Genomic DNA, 18,053 nt, shown 5'->3' with positions numbered 1-18,053 from the left:
ACAGAGACTTCAGATTTAATGGGTGTGTAAATGAATATTAATAGTCCTACTCTGTACAGCAGGGTCTGGTGCAAAATCACATTGGGTTCACATCCAGTGGATTTAAAGTGGGGGCTCTGCCGCTCTGTTGGGAGTAACCAAAATAGATGACTGCTTTGTAATAAGCATAGGTGTCGATGTGCAAACTTACAAGGATTAATGCCTTCTCGTTGATTTTCATTTCTCATTAGGAAAACTTAGCAAGACTCCAGAGGGCCTTCGCAAGGAAGTGGGAATTCATCTTTATGCAAGCAGAAGCACAAGTGAAGTAGGTGAACTTGACAAAGACCCTGGGAAAGTGAAAAAAAACCTCTCTGGACTATGGAGGTGGTGTGAGATTGGTATTACCAAGGCGGGGCGTCCTTCCATGGCCGGCCAGCTGTGGTCGGACGCTATCATCTCACATGAGGGCAGCAGAGTAGAAATCAAGGTGAAGATGGATAAATTTCATCTTCGTCATCAATGGCACTCTGAAATAATTTCAAAAGTGTGTGTTCTGGCAAACAATGGGCTTGCTCCCCAGCGTAGAACTCTGGTTAGAAGATGTCCCTATTTCCTGAAGAGATTTCCAATTATTCTTCTGTGCTTAGGGGCTGAAAAACATCAGACCCACTTTTCCTGTAGGTCTGGAGACTTTGTCTTCAGAGGAAATCATGTTGGAGTTTTAGGGAGGCCAACCCCTCTCCCCTTTCCCCCAGGGGAGGGGTCCAGAACCAATCAAAAATAAGGCACAGAAGTCAGACATTGGAGTCCAACGTGTTAGGATTATTACTGATACAAGCCAGTTTATAGGGCATGACTTTGGATCTGTGACTACAGCTCTTGACCCTGGAATTAAACTCACCCATGCTGGGCAGAGCTGGATATCTGCAGAACCCCCCACCCCAGCACAGAGTCGACCCCTATAAGTTCACTGTGTGCGGAGTGAACAGAGTGCCAGAACATAGGGCCCGGCAAGGACCGACCTGAGCTTTCTCAGTTTCTTCTTTCAGATCGGCCAGTAAAGTTAAGGCCCTCTTTCTCCCCCGGAGTACAAGAGATGGGAGACTAGCTGGAGTGTTTTCCCCACATGTTTCCCTCCCAGGGAGTAGAGTGGAAATCCCTTCCCCTCTAAGGAAACATGAGAAGTGGGCATTAAATGTCCCCCTGCCGACAAACATTCTTGTCAACCAGATCCTTTCAGTCCTGGGAAATGAACCTGCTCAGGTTGGGTTCTTTCTGGCCCTTTCCAGCAATGGTCTCTGATTTTGCAGGGAGTGTTAAGAGATGGAGGAGGGGGGTGAGAAAGGGACCCTGAGCTAGGCCAAGGCAAGCACCTTCTCCCTGAGCAGCCCCCCGTGGGTCCTCAGAGGACCCCTTCCGCACTCCATGGGCACTGTTGCAGCCCCATCACCTGGGCTGGTTCCCGGCTGTGCGGGTGAGCCTTGATCACAGGTGTGGTCGTAGTTGGAAATGACCCGACGTCTTTGAGTCCAGTGGCCGGCACGGTGCCATTGCTCTCGCCCTCCCTCTGCACTCTCTGGCTTTCCCCTCTGCCCATGAACTCACACGCCTGCAGAACACCCCGGTGCTGCCGGCAGCCTAGGAGGAGGTGGGCACCAGGCATCGGATGCTGAGCTGTGACTCTGCAGCCATGGTGGCCCCCGAGGAAAGAGCAAGTAGGAGGGTGGGAAGGAGGCAGAATTGAGCCTGTGGACCCAGAAGCCACTGGGAACCAAAGAGGAGCACTAATTTGCACTTTCAGGATCACACGGCATCGTGTGTTAAAAAAGGAGGGGAAATCGTCACTTTGTACATATAAGGTATTTCTCGATTAGCTTTTCCGATTAACTCCCGACTACTTTATAATTGTGGGCCATTGAAGTACCCAGTAATTATCACAAAAATCACAGGATGATTATGGTTTATTTCAGATCAGTCAACTAAAGTGTTCCCAAGAAAGCCAAGAACCAGAAGTTACACGACAATTAATCTGTTATTTTTTTACTTAGAGAGGCACTATGAAGTAATATAGTCTTAAGAAAAAAAAAGAAAAAAGAAAAACCTCTTATCTGTGTTCTGATCAGAACATAAAGAACCCATCTTTGTCACCTGTGATTTCCCTCTTGCAATGTGTGCCTCCCCGAGCTGAGGCCAGTGATATTTGCCTTCTGGATCTTGTCACATGCTAAGGCTATGACTCTGCTTTTAGAAAGCCAGATGGTCTCAGTGACTTTTAAAACACGTAATTGCAGCATTTTGAAGACACCTCTATTGACTGTGAATCTAAAGCAAACTTTCAAATTTGAGGATGGAACACCACAAGCCCATATCCTTTCCTATAATTTGAATATGCAGGATCCACGGTGACAGGGGTGGGGGCAAGCCCACAGAAAATTCAGTTCCGAATAATCTAAGTCTTAATCACTCAAATGGACAGCCGGATTCTGGTTCTCTCCTTGGGTCCGCCATGCTCATTCCACCTCTCTGATGATTCGCAGTCTAGGCGAAAACAAGTCCTCTTCCCATGTGTGGGCTTCTTGAGGTTTCCTGGAGGGAACCGTCCGCCCCTGGTTGACAGCTGTGCAGAGAGCAGGGGTCACACAGGTGCCAAGAGCTCTGTGTTCACCAAGCTCCTAGAAACAGGAGCCTCTGATTTCTTTTCTTTGCTCTTTCAGGATAGATCGGAAAAAGGACAAGACAGAAAGGAAAATTTTGGATAGTCAAGAACGGGCCTTTTGGGATGTGCACAGACCAGTGGTGAGAAAGCTCTGCTTGGTTCTCTACGTTTCTGGTTGGGTTTTTTTGTTTTGTTTTGTTTTGTTTTGTTTTGTTACTTTTCCCTCTTCCTTCGCTTGAAAGAAAAGACTATCTTTAGCCACCAGGTGTCTCATTCTTAAAACTAAAGGAAATTGCTAAACTTTGTGAAATTGGTTTTCCCATTCAGTCAGCATAACCTCAGTAGATTGTCTGGAATGTATCTCAGTTCCAGCTTTTAAAAAGTATTCATCCATGACAATATGAACTTGGAAAAGGGGCGCTGTGGGAAGTGCCCCTGGGGACCTCTGGACCCCAGAGGTTTACTGCTTACAAAATAAGCAGTTTCCATTTCTACTGTCATTCGACCCCAAAACTTAGAATAATCTCCAAAGGCGGCCCATTCTCGGTATTCACGGTAATCACGTTCTATGAAGTTGCCAGGTCCACTGAGTTAGCGAATGCTGAGCCATTTTCCTGGGAGAAATACAGGGTTAGGTTCCTGTGATCCTCTGGTCACAGCATTTTCTTCAGGTGACCAATACGTAACCACGGCTCAATTCTGCTTCTGTTTAAAGACAGCTTATTCCATATATACCGTTGATTCATTAATATTGAACTCATGGCCAACAGCGCTATAGCTCACGCCGGAAGGAAGCTTACCTGACACGCCTGTTGTCTCTGCCAGGCACCTCACGGCCTTGTCGCACGTAGGAACACTAGACAGCACTTCAGCCCCACGTTCGGGGGCCACTTGAAACAGCAAAATCACCAACAAAAAGCACAGACACATGGAAAAGGTGGTACCAAAGAGGCCTTGAAAAGGACATTTGTTTACAGTAGGAGATGAAACAAGAAGGCAGAGCGTCGGCTAATTCAGCCTCGCCGGGAATGTGCACACGTCTCACAGTTTTTGCCAGTGTGCACAGGTCCACAAAGAATGACGAATGCACCACCAATACCGATTTGGGGGTTCGAAGTAAATGATAGCTCGTAGGTGCATTCACAAAGACCAGATCCGTGAATAATGAGGTTCGATGCAGTTCTGATTTCCTGTTATTAAAACAAAGCTTGCATTTCCCTCATGAAAAGGAACCAGAGGGAGGATACCATGGCAGCCCTACCTGAGAGAGCTGGTTAGAAGCAAAACCAAAATAATAATAATAATGATAATAATAATTCCCCATCGTGGTATTGGATTGTTTTTAGATGGTTAGCTATGTGTAGCGACAAAAGCTGTGGCTGAAACTATCTGGCCCTTCTGAATAACCTGTTTACTCTTATAAACGGCACACTCTGTCCTTTCCATGTCATCCCTAGACAGCGTGAGGCAGGCTTGTATTATTTCACGTGAGAACTTGTGGAGGAACACGTATTAAAGATGAGACGTCTTTGTAAGAGAAACTGTAAGTGGCAAAATGGAGACAATCATGTATTATCTGTAATGGGAAAGACAATGATTGGGTCTCACGGTGTCACTTGGGTCACATTGGAATGTGTGATTTTCACTGAGTAATTTATACGATTTTCTTTTTTTTTTTTTTTCTCAGCCAGGCTGTGTGAACACAACAGAAATGGATATCAGAAAATGCCGGCGTCTGAAGAACCCGCAAAAGGTTAAGAAGGTTCGCTAGTTTAGCTGAATTAAACATTCTTGATGCAAATAGCCCTTCCATTTCTGGTACTGTTCAAGCAGTAATTTGCTATGTGTTAATTCAACCCCACTCTGTCCTGTGAAACCATTTCATTCATTCATTCTGCAAATATTTGTGGGGTGGCTGATACATACCTGGCACCCTTCTTGCTTCTGTAACACAGTGACAAGTCCTCACAAAGCCCACGGCCCGCACACGCCAACAGACAACAGTACCAGGAAGGCTGCATTAGGGAAATACAGGACGGTACAGGAGGGCCGGGAGCGGGGGCCCCCGGGCTGGGGGCTTCCGGAGGGCTTCCAAAGCAGGCTCAGTCAGGTGCACTGAGGTCTGCAGGGTAAGTAGCAGTTGGCTCTGGGGAGGAAAAGAAACTAAAGGAACAAAAAGTATCAAAATCCCACCAGTGAAGGTGAGCTTAGTACTTTGAAAGGCTTTTATATAACTAGATCACTCAAACTCGAAACACCATCTTGCTCAACTGTGAATGGGCCAATGATCGTTTGTGTTTCACGATCCTGGAAGGGGCAGTAGCCGTGGCCTACCCAGGGGTGACATACTCCGTCTGCCCCACGACGGCTATATCCCCATCTCACAACGGCACCCAGGACCATATTGGAGGAGAACCTGTCTGTCCTCCAAAATATTAACTTCAAAAAGTTAGAGATGTGCCCCCAGACATTCCTATTTCTTTCCTATTTCCAATCCTTCCATTTTCATATACACACGCACGCACACACACACACAGACATACACACACACACACACACCCCATGACATATATATCAACTTCTTGAATCTACTTACATATTTTATTCTTTACTGAGATGATTATGCTATCTTGTATTGTATTATGATATTTTATAGTGTTACTCTTAAGACATCCTCATTTCATCTTTAAAGGCCCCCTAATTCTACTATTCCAGAATTTCGTGGAGCTCACCTCCACTCTATCTGAGCCCTTCTTGATTTTATAGATTTCAGCTATACGTTGCATACCCTTCTGGGTTTTGTTTCATTCCCAAAGCAAAGGTTGTTTTTCATCTGTCTCCAGCACAAGGAATGGCTTAATCAGCAGCCATAGCAACGTGGAGAAACTGAGGCCAGAAAGCTCTTTGGCTGAAAAGGAAGAAAAATCTGAAACTTTGCCACCTCAAATTTATACTGGATGAGCATGTCATGTGCATAACTTTCAATAGTGGTTCTTGAACTTTCTTATGCCTCAGAATCACTTGGGCCATTTGATAAAAGTGCAGATTCAGGAGCCCCACCCACAAAGACTCTGATTCAGTAGGTCTGGGGTGGGGCTCAGTGTTCGTCTTCACCAAGAACTCCCAGATGATTCTTTGCAGATGGTCTATGGACCGTATTTGGAGAAACACTGATATTCAAGGAGACCGCATCAGCTTAGTGAGAGGAAAGATTCTCTAATAGAGGTAACCCAAAGATAGGACAAAGCTGCTTCAAGAGGAAGAGTTCCCCTCACTGTAGACATTTAAGCAGAGGCTGACCACTTATTGTCAGGATGTCACAGAGGATATTGGAAACATCAAATGAGTGCTTGCACTGCCTGCCTTTAAGGCCCCCTGCAACTCTGTGGGTGCGTGATTCTATATTCTTCCTTCTTCTCTAGTCAGTGTATGGTGTGACTGAAGAGTCCCAGTCGCAAAGCCCCGTGCACATACCCAGTCAGCCAATCAGGAAAACTACAAAAGAGGACATCCGGAAACAGGTGAATGAATGGACTCCCACACTCCCAGGAGGAGACATGGCCAGTTTGAAAGCCCTTTGAATGCTCACCTCTGAAGGCTGAGTGAGCTTTGAGTCCCTGGAAACCACAGTGGAACCCAGCTGTGAATGACTTGAACCCCTGAGTGCTGAGTGTGAACAACCGCGGAAGCCTGAGAGGAAAAATCTTCACCGGGTCCCCCCAGTAGTTATTAGAGAAAGGCAGAGTCCCCCCAGTAGTTATTAGAGAAGGGCATGAAGGAATTACCCCAATGCCTTGGGGGTGACAGCTCTGGTCAGGGTTCCCACAGAATGCTGTGGGGGCCACAGAGGGGGAGGGACTGGTGTCACAGAGTCCTTACAGTTGTGATGCACTTGCAGAGTAAGCCAGCTAGGAGCCACCGACTTTATTGCTGTGACGCAAAAGGCAAGCTTACAAAGCAAGAAAGCTCGGTTCCCGGGGCCTCGTTAGCATTATTTGGTTGCATGTTGTCTCCCTTCATGATGGGAAGCTAACTGGTCAACCCAGACAATGGCTAATTACACGACTCCTTTCTAGGGTTCGCTGGTAAGGAAGGAACTTTAGGGTCTGCTCTTCACACTATGCTTTACTGACTTCTGGGGGCAATCCAAAGGCATGAACTGTTAGGTGCCGGCCCTTGACAAGTTTATGTTGGGGGGTCCAGGGGAGGAAACAGATGTATTGATGACTCTAGTCTAAAGTGCACCAAGCATGTGGGTGTGATGCGGGTGTGAAGGGTGTGCAGAGGGAAATCACCAGAAATTAGTCCAAGTGGATATTGACGGCTCCCGTAAGCATTGCAAAGTTTTGCGGGACGTATACGCCACCGCCTTTAAGTTTGCGATCGCCTTTGGAAGTCGAGACGTAGGCTACAACACAGCACAGGAGAATACTGACATAGGTAAATTGTAGACTGTGATTCCTGAGTGTGGTGGGAATTCCCAAAAGGGCACATGGTCATTGGAATACAAGGCTGAAGGGTTGGCCAAGGCTGGCCAGAGGAGGTGCTTGCATCTGGACGGAAATACAAGGCTGGGGTTCATGGGGTGAAGGGGAAAAAATCGAGTGTGGCCCTAACACCTCTGTTCTGTCTTTCCCCAGATAACATTTTTGAGTGCACAGATTGACAGACATTGTTTAAAAATGTCCAAAGTGGCTGAAAGGTATGTTTCCCCCTCCATCATATTACTGCTTCCTTCTAATTCAACAAAGGAGAAATGTTATGGGGGCGTGCCAAAAGGCAGACCGTAGTCATTTCTTAAACCGATGAGTGAGAAAACCACAGGCCTTGTGCAAGCACAGCTAAGATAGCAGACCTCCCTTGAGTGATGTCAAGAAATGTTCTGTTGCGAAAGCTTTTCAGGGGGTGGCCACGGGACCTTGTCAATCTAGGAACAATGTCCTTAAAAGCCACGCAACGCACTTTTGCCTTCAGACCCTTGATTAATTCAAATGGAATTGCTCCCTTTTCGGCCATAACACGCCCAGATTCCCTTTATAGGGGGAAAGAAATTACGTATGCCCTTTGAGGTGCTGGCCACGCAAACAGGAGGGGGCCCGGCCGTCAGGAGGCGTTCTGCCTCTACACACCATCAACCACAGAACTGCATCAAATCAACTGTAAAGAAAATATTTGGCACCTCCAGCCTGGCTTCCTCAGGAGCATTTGTGCTACAATCTGCACCGGTAGCTGGTTCCACTCCCACTCTGTTAACTCACGGGAGACTCCATTTTGTCAACTAAATGGGCTGTTTTTCGAAATCTCAGTGCCGAGGAGAGACCACCTGGGGAATCTGTCCTGGAATAAATCTGATCAGACAGTCCCAAACTGCACGTTTGTTCATCCATATGCTGCCGTTTAAGCGATGGCCAGCGTCTGAGGGATCAACGGCTTAAGCTGTGGGTCTTAGCATTTATTGGATATCAGAGTAAAGTAGGTCCTTTAAGCCCAGCTCACACAGGGGTCTGGCCGTGCGTCCAACCTGCTGGCCTTTCTCTGCTGGCCCCTGGGGTGGGCCTGCATCTTCTTTCCAGATAAATAGCAACAAATCGAGGCTAAGAAAATCCCACTCCCAAAACCAAAATCTGAATGAACACCCTGGATTTGGGCCCACATCTCCGATGGCCCCTCCTATCTATTCCGGGACTTCTTGGTAGTGTGGCTATTGACATCTGGGGCAGTCCTGTGCATTTTAGACTCCTTAGCAGCATCCCTGACTTCTACCTACCAGATGCCAAAACCCACCTCACCATGGTGACAACAAAAATGTCTTCGGACATCACCAGATGTTCCCAGGGCAGGACCAGGGGAGGCAAAATCGCCCCTGTAAACATCACTGAGATTCCCATTTCCCCTAATGCAAGTGCTTCGGAAGGTGGCCAGTGACTGGAACTCAGTTTACACTTAGACACCGATTGCTGTGTAGCCATATCTGCGGCTAACTCTGTGGGGCCACGGAGCCACCTCCCCCCTCCCCCCACCCCCCATCCCCCACTGTTGTGACGTGGGGCTTCCCATGTACCAGGCTCTAAAATTGCTTTTCAGGTCTCACTGTGGTTGCCTTTGTCCCAGAGAATGCCCGTGATGACCTTGACTCCATTGGTGCCATAGCCTGTCAGGGACTCCGAGCTTCTCTCTCTGTGAACGAGGGACAGGAATGGCTGTCCTTGTGTGCCGGGAGGATCAGTGCTAGTAATGCCTGGCCCTCGAAGGGCACGTGAGAGTTTGTGGTCCAGGGAGAGCATGTGAGGGTGGGGGAAGGGGAGCATCTCTCCTTGGGTCAAGTTGCTCAGGTCAGTGGTCTTGAGCAGGACATTCCAGGTGGGGAGGAGTTAAGGATGGGGTTTCCCAAACCCTAGATCTGGGGAATCAACCGAATTCAGTGGGTCCAGGTAAATCCACGGAGCCTGTATTTTGAATAATCTGCAAGTGGGCTGATCAGGTCTCCAAGGATTTGGGGAAGCCCTTACCCAGCACTCAGAATGATCTGAGAGCTCCCAGGACAAGGGGCACCCAGCTGTGTCTGATCTCTGGGGATATGGGGAAAGAGCCAGAACCGGTCAGCCTGAGGGAAGCCCACTGACTCCTGGCAGGTGTGCTGGGGCCTGAGACCAGGGCGGGAGACAGTCCAGGTGGCCCGGGGAACCTGGCAGGAACTCTTGTTTGTTTGTTTGTTTGCAGCCCGTCAGGAAGCACCCCACCTAGCAGCATCTCATTATGCCAGAGAGGCTGCTCCCCTGGCCCCAGAGAGATGATTCCCACCAGCCCCTCCCCACTCCCAGCTTGAAGCTTCAGGAGTCTCCGCCCAGCAGAGACTGGATTTGATTCCCAGCAGCAATAACTGGCAACTTCTCAATGTGACACAAGGGTTTTTCATTAGAACCGCAAGGAAACTCCCAGATAGAGTGGAGGAGGGAGAGGAGACGGGTGTTAGAAGGAGATAAAGCAGCCTGGAGCCTTGGCCTGTCAGAGGCTCTGCGGGGGTGGGGACAGGGAGGTGGTGCTGGCAGCTGGCCTTGGGCACGACTGCTCTGCTTACTGAAGGTGAAAGCTGAGTTGTGTCAGGTGGGCGCACACGTCCCCGGTCCCTCGGGGGTCTGGTTCCCCGGGCCCTGCGGCAGATGATGGGTGTAATTAGTCAGAAGCCGTCAGGCGGAGGACCCGTCCCCCTGAGAACAGGCCCACGCCATTTTTCACCCAGGTCCCTGAGAGCTGATGGTGAGGAGAGGCCTAAGGGCTGGGGATGGTGAAGGCCCAGTTCTAAAAAAATCAAGAGAGGCGCCTGGATGGCTCAGTCGGTTAAGCATCCGACTCTTGATTTGGGCTCAGGTCGTGATCTCAGGACCGTGAGATCAAGCCCCAAGTCGGGCTCCTCAATGAGCATGGAGCCTGCCTGGGACTCTCTCTCTCCCGCTCTCTCTGCCCGATACCCCCATCTCATGTACAAGCATGCGCTGTCTCTCTCTATATGTATAAATAAATAAACTTAAAAAAATAATAATAATAAGGGGCCCCTGGGTGGCTCAATAGGTTAAGCGTCCGACTTCGGCTCAGATCATGATCTCACAGTTCGTGGGTTCAAGACCCACGTCGGGCTCTGTGCTGACGGCTCAGACCCTGGAGCCTGCTTCGGATTCTGTGTGTGTCTCTCTCTCTGCCCCTCCCCTGCTTGCTCTCTCTCTCTCTCTCTCTCTCTCAAAAATAAATAAAACATTAAAAGAAAGGACACTATATTTCAGTGAACTTTCCTGGATGACTTCTATACTGTGGTTTAAAACCACCAGTGATCAAGGTCTTATGACGTGCCACAAGGTGCTCCCCTTTTTCTAAACAGCCCCGGTCCATTACATCCTTTGAGTCTCTGTTTCTGCTTTTTCGCTGTTGGTTTGTTTTCTTGTGTCTGGTCAACAATCTGTAGCAGACCAGGTGTTTCAGTCAGATATTGCTGAGGAACAAACCTACCTCAAAACCTAGTGGCTTCAGACAACAGGCATTTACTACTGCTCACGTGTTCATGCGCCAGCTGGCCCTGTTGGGCTCGTGCTTGTGTCTGTGTGCGGCTGTGGACTGGGTAGGCAGCTCTGTGACCTTGCTGGGCTCTCAGATGTTCGGCTTCAGCTGGTTTAGGATGACCTCAGCTGGGACAACCGGGCTCTCCTTCACGGGTTCTCTCATCCTCCAGCTACTTTGACCTTGTTCACATGGGAATAGCAGGGTTCCGCGAGAGAGAGCGGAAGCAAGCGAAGCCTCTTGAGGCTTGGAACTGGCACTCTGTCACTTCTGCTGTATTTTCCTGGCTACCACATGTCACAAGCCCAGCCCAAATTCAAGGGCTGGAGAAATGAGACTCTTCTTAAATTGATCTACCATACCAGGAAACCAAATGACCAAGCTCCTTAGCCTTGATTCTAAAGCAGGAGTAAAGAGTCTTTTCTGAGAGATGGGCTCTCCCGAATTCAGGTGATGAGCCTTGAGGAACAGGGTTTGTGTCATTGTAGACTCTGCTCAGAGCCCTTTTGGTCACATATCTCACCTATGATCCCTCAGTGGTTGAAGGTGCCAAGTAAATGAGGTCTTACTGTCCTTTGCCAGAATCCTCAAGGGAGCCCCTATTTTATTCACCCAAGCCTTACGGCCGGCACTTGACAAACCGATTTGGGAATGCAAAACTCCATACATTTTAATTCCAAGTTGTCTGTGTTTCTTAGGGTTTCCCCCAGAGACGTCCCCTCACTCACAGTGGCACTGAGCTTGGCCAGGCACTGCAGGAACCACACCACCCTGCCCCACACGGAGAGATCGACTTGTCTCGTCTTGTATCTGCTTGTGTGCTTGGCTGTCCTTGCCCTATCCCTGGGAGCCATTTGTGCAGCACAGCTGACTGCTGGATTGATTTTCTACCATCATCTTGCTTGCCCATCTCGGGATCGTGGCTGCTCTCTGAAATTGGATGCTGGTTCCTTCTCTGCCTCCCGACCCTCCATGATCATGAAATGTAATTAATGAAATGAGATAAGACAGCAAGGGGCTGGATACCCTGAAGGGTTTTAAAAACCTGCTAGGGTGATAGAAGTCCATGAACTTAATGTCTAATGACAGTTTCAGGGAAGGAAAAAAGGGACCAAAGAGGTCATTACAACTTTGCTTTTGTGTGATTCCAGACACCCTGTGAATCCTTGCTTTTCCTTTCTCCCAGCCCACCTTAGGTGACAGGGAAAAAAAAAAAAACAGAGGCAACATGATCACCAGGGCGAGATCTGGAAAATAGGAATGATGGTCACTGTCCCATAATGCTTTCCACTCTGTGCCTTGTTGTCCCAGAGCTGCTGGCCATCCCTCACTGCCTATCTCCCTGGACTCGGTGGGTCCATCTTCTCTCCTACCTGCTCTGTGAACCACACTCCATATCTGTGCATCATTCTGGGGATCCCTTCCAGGCACCCCTCAACCCATTACAGATGGCATCTCTTCTTCCTCCAACTCACCTGTCTTATTTTTTTTGTTATATTCTATACAATATAGGGCAAAATTATGTCTTTATTTTTTTGTTAAGGGAGAAAGGATGAATTCTAAAACTTTTCTCTCAGATTTTTTTTTAAGTGGTTGGACTAAAAGTTTTCTAAATTTGCTTTTGTTATTTCTCTCCTCTCTAGGTTTATCAAAAGGAGAACCTCATTAGCAATCTATATTAATAACAGCTATATATATATATATATATATACAGTTGACCCCTTGAACAACAGGAGTTTGACCTCCTTATACAAGAATTTTTTTTCAATAAATGTAGTACAGTACTGTCAATGTATTTTCTCTTCCTTATGATTTTCTTAGTAACGTTTTCTTTTCTGGGGCACCTGGGTGGCTCAGTCAGTTGAGTGTCCAACCCTTGATTTCAGCTCAGGTCATGATCTCACAGTTCGTGGGATCGAGCCCCACATCAGGCTCTGCACTGATGGTGCAAAGCCTACTTGAGATTCTCTCTCTTCCTCTCTCTCTCTCTCTCTCTCTGCTCCTCCCCTTTCTCTCTCTCTCTCTCTCTCTCTCTCTCTCTCTCTTAAAATAAATATTTTTTTTAAATAACATTTTCTTTTCTCTAGCTTACTTTATTTAAGAATACAGGGGGGCGCCTGGGTGGCGCAGTCGGTTAAGCGTCCGACTTCAGCCAGGTCACGATCTCGCGGTCCGTGAGTTCGAGCCCCGCGTCAGGCTCTGGGCTGATGGCTCAGAGCCTGGAGACTGTTTCCGATTCTGTGTCTCCCTCTCTCTCTGCCCCTCCCCCGTTCATGCTCTGTCTCTCTCTGTCCCAAAAATAAATAAAAAACCTTGAAAAAAAATTAAAAAAAAAAAAAGAATACAGTACATAATACATATAACATACAAAATATGCATTGTTTATGTTATCAGTGAGGCTTTGGTCAACAGTAGGCTATTAGTAGTTCAGTTTTGGAGGAGTCCAGAATTGCATGGATTTTTGACTTGCACGGGTGTTTAATGCCCCTAACCCCCATGTTGTTTAAGAGTCAACTGTAATACATAGAACATGTATATGTCATATATATAAGCCCCCTATGCACACGTGCACACACACACACACACACACACACGTATGTATGTATATGTAATAACCATGATTGGTTAAAGTAGTTAGAAGCCGTAACTTTGCGATTAGATCAGTGTGCGCATCATCCTGTGATCCAGGAAGCTGTTCACTATTTCACAGCACTAGTAGGCGCTGAATAATGTTGACTGAACGACTGACCATGGGCTCTACCCTTAGTGGCTAGTGGGTGAATTTCTGCTGCTTTCTACAAGAAAATGGAAAGGCGTATGGGGATAACTCAGCCAGCCCCATATTTCACCCAAAGAACCAGTTCAAAGCACCTGATGACGGTGGATAGCACGTTTGCTAATGGCTGGTGTGTCAGCATCTTCTAACGATGTGAGAATTTGGCATTTGAAAATAACAACACCATATACTGGAGGCAGAGATAAGGGGACAAGGATATTAAAACGGCTCAATGAGAAGTAATTGTCCTAATGGACTTCCTCTGGATTTCCTGTATTTATTTTATTTTTTCCATTTCCTCCCGTATGAGTCAGCTCAGGTAGCCATAACAAAATACCACAGACTGAGTATATGGGTTTATAGAGGTCTGAAGTCCATGGTCAAGGTGCCAGCAAGGCTGGTTCCTGGTGGAGCCTCTCTTCCTGGCTTGCAGACAGCCCCCTCCTTGCTGTGTCCTCGCATGGCCTTTCCTCTGTGCGCACACACGCAGAGGAGAGAGAACTCTGGTGTCTCTTCCTCTCTTTAGGAAGAAAGTTCTACCAAATCAGGGCCCCACCCCATGACCTTAATCTTAATTATCTCCTTAAAGACAGTCACATTGCAGGGTTAAAGCTTTAACATGTGAAATCGGGGGGTGGGGGACACAATGTAGTCTGTTCGATGCCACCAATTCTGCTTTGGTGCCACCCACACCCAGCAATCTGTGGACATCGTTGCCTGTGTGCTATTACGTGCCAGCTGTCTGCAAAGCTCTTTCCATGCCTCTCTGTTCTCTCTCTGTGCTTTTCCTGTCCTATCTCAAATCTTCCTGTAGTCACTGATAATGACTTCGGACCCAAATAGTACTTTGTATCAACCACTGCGACCTCCCTCGTTGTCTGCTCACCCGTTTCATGGTCTTCATGTGTCTCCATGATACTCTGGTATCTTATCTGTGCGCTGCAAGGAAGTGCACGTTCGGGGGAGAGGAAGCTTCTCTGGCTAACGCTACAAAGGGCTGCCTCCGTGAACTCCCCTTCACATTCCCATCGCCTTCATCCTATTTTTGGTTGTATTGCTCTATTGTCAGGCAATAGAACCCCAGCTTAAACCCAGTTCAGCTAAAAGGAGCAGGTGCTGACCCACGGAATACAAGGAGGAGCTGCAGAGTTGAGCTCTGGGAAGGCCAGCAATGCCACTAGGCTCTAGAGTAGCTGCAACCAGGGCCTTGAACACTCCCGAGACCCCTTCTTCGTCTCTTGTCCTGTTCCACTTTCCACATTGGCCTCCTCCTCTTTCATCACAGACAGTGTTCAGAAACAGCACTGCCTCCAGCCCCTGAACTTTGTAACTGCGGTTTCTACTGTGGAAGCTGGAGAAGGATTAACCCAGCGTCGGTCAGCAAGGTGTCCATTCCTGGACAGATCAACCGTAGCCAGGAGCAGGGTTTGTTAGTACACGGAACCCCCTAACGCAGCGCTGGGCGCACGTTGAGGTGCAATTTCCAGGAGTTGAGGAGAACTGAGCAAGACCCCAGAGATGTCTTCTGTGCTAGTTTGCCCATTCTGGAGGGCTTCTCACCGCCCAGGATTCCCAGCTCCTTTACTCACGCCCCAAGAGGCACAGCACAAGGGTCAACACAACCAAGTCCACTCACTGCATTCCTGGAAGCCACTTCTGCCTCCATTTGTACCTCTTTTCACACCTGAGAAATGACGTTGCATGACCTACGTGCAGATCCTGAGGCCTTTTATTCTCTCTGCGTGAAGCTCAGTTTTTATCCTGTGTAGCCAACCCTTTGTTTCTTTCTGCTGTATCTCACTTTGGGAGAATTAGCTCCTAAGCATAAGGCACGTCCGACCCGGATGAGAGGCAGCAGGGACCAGACGGGCAGTGCTTGCTCGCACGCTCTCCTTGGGCTGTTTCTGGCCAGTCTCGTGGTGTTGAGAAGCATAGGGAAGAGGCCCTCTTCCATCTCTTCCTGGTGTGGGCTGTTCTCCCACCTCCTCTCCATCCTCTGCCACCCCAACGATGGAGTTAACCCTCTTTGCCACTCTCCCCGGGAAGGATCAACCCCCACAAGAGCTAGGACAGGAGTTAAGGCAACGGACTACTAAGAGCCAAAGCCGCTCACAGGAACCTCCAAGAGAAGGCACTTTGCTCTCTCCTGTCTCCCATGCCGCCATGATGGCAAACGGGACAAGTGAGCAAGCATAGATTCATGAACGCGGAGTTTATTTGCATAGGTTGTGTCAGTGACAGTGCAATAAAACACGTTGGTGCCATTCCTAAAAAGTCCACGCAAGCCTCAGATACACCGTTTACCTACCACCACACCCTCTGTTAGATGACTTCATTTTCAACCTTCTGCAAAGTTCCTCTCAAATTACACCTGTGGAAGACAGAATAATGGTTCCTCAAAGATGGCCACGTCCTAATCCCCAAAACCTGTAACGCTGTTAGGTTACATGGCAAAGGGGGATTACGTTTGCAGATGAAATTAAGGTGACTAATCAGTTGACCTAACATAAGGGGATTACCCTGGATTATCCAGGGGGGCCAGTGTAACAGCCCTTGTTGTAGACAACGGAAGCAGAAGGGTCAGTGTCAGAGCGATACAACGTGAGCCAGCCTTGGCCAGGCATTGCTGGATTTGAAGAGGGAAGGGGACCAGGATTCAAGGAGTGTGGGACGCCTCTACCAGGGGGAAAAGGCAAGGAAATGGATTCTCTCCTCAAGCCTCCAGAAGGAACATGGTCCTGCTGACACCTTAATTTTAGCCCAGCAATGTCCATTTCAGACTTCCGATCCTTAGAAGTGTAAGAGAATACATTTGCGCTTTATTTTGATCTTTTTAGTTTATTCATTTTGATAGAGAAAGCATGAGTGGGGGAGAAGCAGAGAGAGGGGGATAGAGAGAGAATCCCAAGCAGGCTCCGCACTGTCAGTACAGGGCCTGACGTGGGGCTCAGTCTCACAAACCTTCAGATCATGACCCAAACCCAAATCAGGAGTCAGACACTCAACAGACTGAGCCACCCAGAAACCCCACATTTGTGCTTTTTTTAAGCCACTAAGTATGTAGCAGTTTGTTACAGCAACTGTTAGAAATTCATATACCATCCAATCTCTCCCTTTCTCTTAGAATCTCAAGATCTTCCTTTCTAAAATGCCTTTAAAAATTTCTGAGTCTCTCACTGATCAGAAGGTCCTCGTAGAGCCCTGTCTAATTCTGTCTAATTCTGATGATTCAGTCAGTACATCCCACTTCTACCAATGTAATATAACGTTTAAAATGCACATGACCAACTTTTACGGTTCTCTTTACAAAGCTTCCGACCGATTTTATTTATGCAGCTATAATTTAACAAAACAGCCGTTCCTCTTCTAATACAACAAATTCCCCTGCTGGCCAATGCTGCCCATCACTGGGGCCGGGGGACTGATTAGTGATCATGCGGATCTGAGCTCTCTGGCCTCAGTGCAGATTGTCCGGGCATTTCTGTAGGAAGTTCTTACCCCTCTCTTCTCGTGTTCTTCCACTTATATCCAGGGTCCTGTTCAAACCCTGTGCTCTGAGAAGGCACAGTGTGGGGCTAGGCCCTTGAAACAACTTCATTCACACTTTTTAAATAAAATGTTTGATTTTGAAAGAGAGAGAGAGCAGGGGAGGGGCAGAGAGAGAGGGGGGGACAGGGGATCTGAATCAGGCTCCATGCTGACAGCAGAGACCCCAATGCAGGGCCCGAACTCATGAACTATGAGATCCAGACCTGAGCCGAAGTTGGACCCTTAACCGACTGAGCCGCCCTGGTGCCCCCAACTTCATTCACACTTAATGCCTGTTACATAGTCGTGTCTCGTGCTCTTAACTTGAGTGGTTACACATCCCTCCTTGGGCTCTCAACCACTTCTCTTGAACCAACATCACCGTTAAACCTCACCACCTCTCCTCCACACTCTGAAGATATCTCCAGATTTCTCTAAAAGAGACTTGACTGTGGGCCTGTGTTTCATTACCACTCGCTTCCTCCCGGCTGTTCTCTGGCCCTGTGGGGTCCCGCTGCCTCAGGCTGGTCAGCAGACAGCTGTCCTTCTTGCCTTCCTGCAGTAACAGGCCACCAACAGGCAGGCTCCCCGAGTGCCTAGGTCCTCAGAATTCTCACCCCAGCCTCTCCTGTGCCTCCCTTGCTTCCCCTGGCCCCAGGCACTTCTGCTGGGCTTCATCTGGGAACCTAGGTGTGACATGCCTTTGCAGGTCATAGGTGTGGCCATGTGGGCAGTCAAATAAAACAAGCTAGAGAGGTGGCTGGTAAAACCTCCACCCTGTCTCACAGAAATCTGAGCAAGAGTAAGGAAGGGAGGGGAGGAAATTTTGTTCTTTCATCCCTATGTGTTACTTGGGGGAAATCCATTTCTGGTTTAAAAATAAAATCCCCCAAAACTTGTAATTAGCTAGTTAGAAGACCCCCCACAACCACCACCTTTGTCTTGGGCTGCTCAGGTAGTTGTCTTTGATTTGAGATCGGGGCCACCAGAGGCTGAGGTCATTGAAAAGGCCAGGGGGCCGACATGCTGGGAGGGCAAAGGGGTCACCGCTGAAGAGAGGCC

At 48.2% G+C, this 18,053-nt stretch overlaps 1 protein-coding gene across 8 annotated transcripts in view; it reads left to right on the top strand.

Annotated features, from left to right (window-relative positions):
* The window catches only part of RGS6 (regulator of G protein signaling 6), a 535,425-nt gene that overhangs the window by 452,651 nt on the left and 64,721 nt on the right, over nt 1-18,053 (top strand). For 6 of the 8 annotated variants that reach the window (XM_047079799.1, XM_047079804.1, XM_047079803.1 and 3 more), the window contains 5 exons: nt 231-307; nt 2,697-2,778; nt 4,326-4,400; nt 6,061-6,159; nt 7,279-7,340. In XM_047079799.1, coding sequence (XP_046935755.1) covers nt 231-307; nt 2,697-2,778; nt 4,326-4,400; nt 6,061-6,159; nt 7,279-7,340 — 395 coding nt within the window. The remainder of the gene's footprint in view (nt 1-230; nt 308-2,696; nt 2,779-4,325; nt 4,401-6,060; nt 6,160-7,278; nt 7,341-18,053) is intronic. The other 2 variants (XM_047079801.1, XM_047079805.1) reach the window with 2 other exon arrangements.

This window comes from Lynx rufus, unplaced genomic scaffold (genome assembly GCF_022079265.1).
Source record: "Lynx rufus isolate CCGP_SWC_20201006 ecotype Redwood Valley unplaced genomic scaffold, mLynRuf1.p SCAF_17, whole genome shotgun sequence".
In the NCBI taxonomy this organism is placed as follows: domain Eukaryota; kingdom Metazoa; phylum Chordata; class Mammalia; order Carnivora; family Felidae; genus Lynx; species Lynx rufus.
The sequence above is the reverse complement of the archived record's forward strand: the minus strand, read 5'-3'. Positions and strand labels throughout refer to the sequence as shown.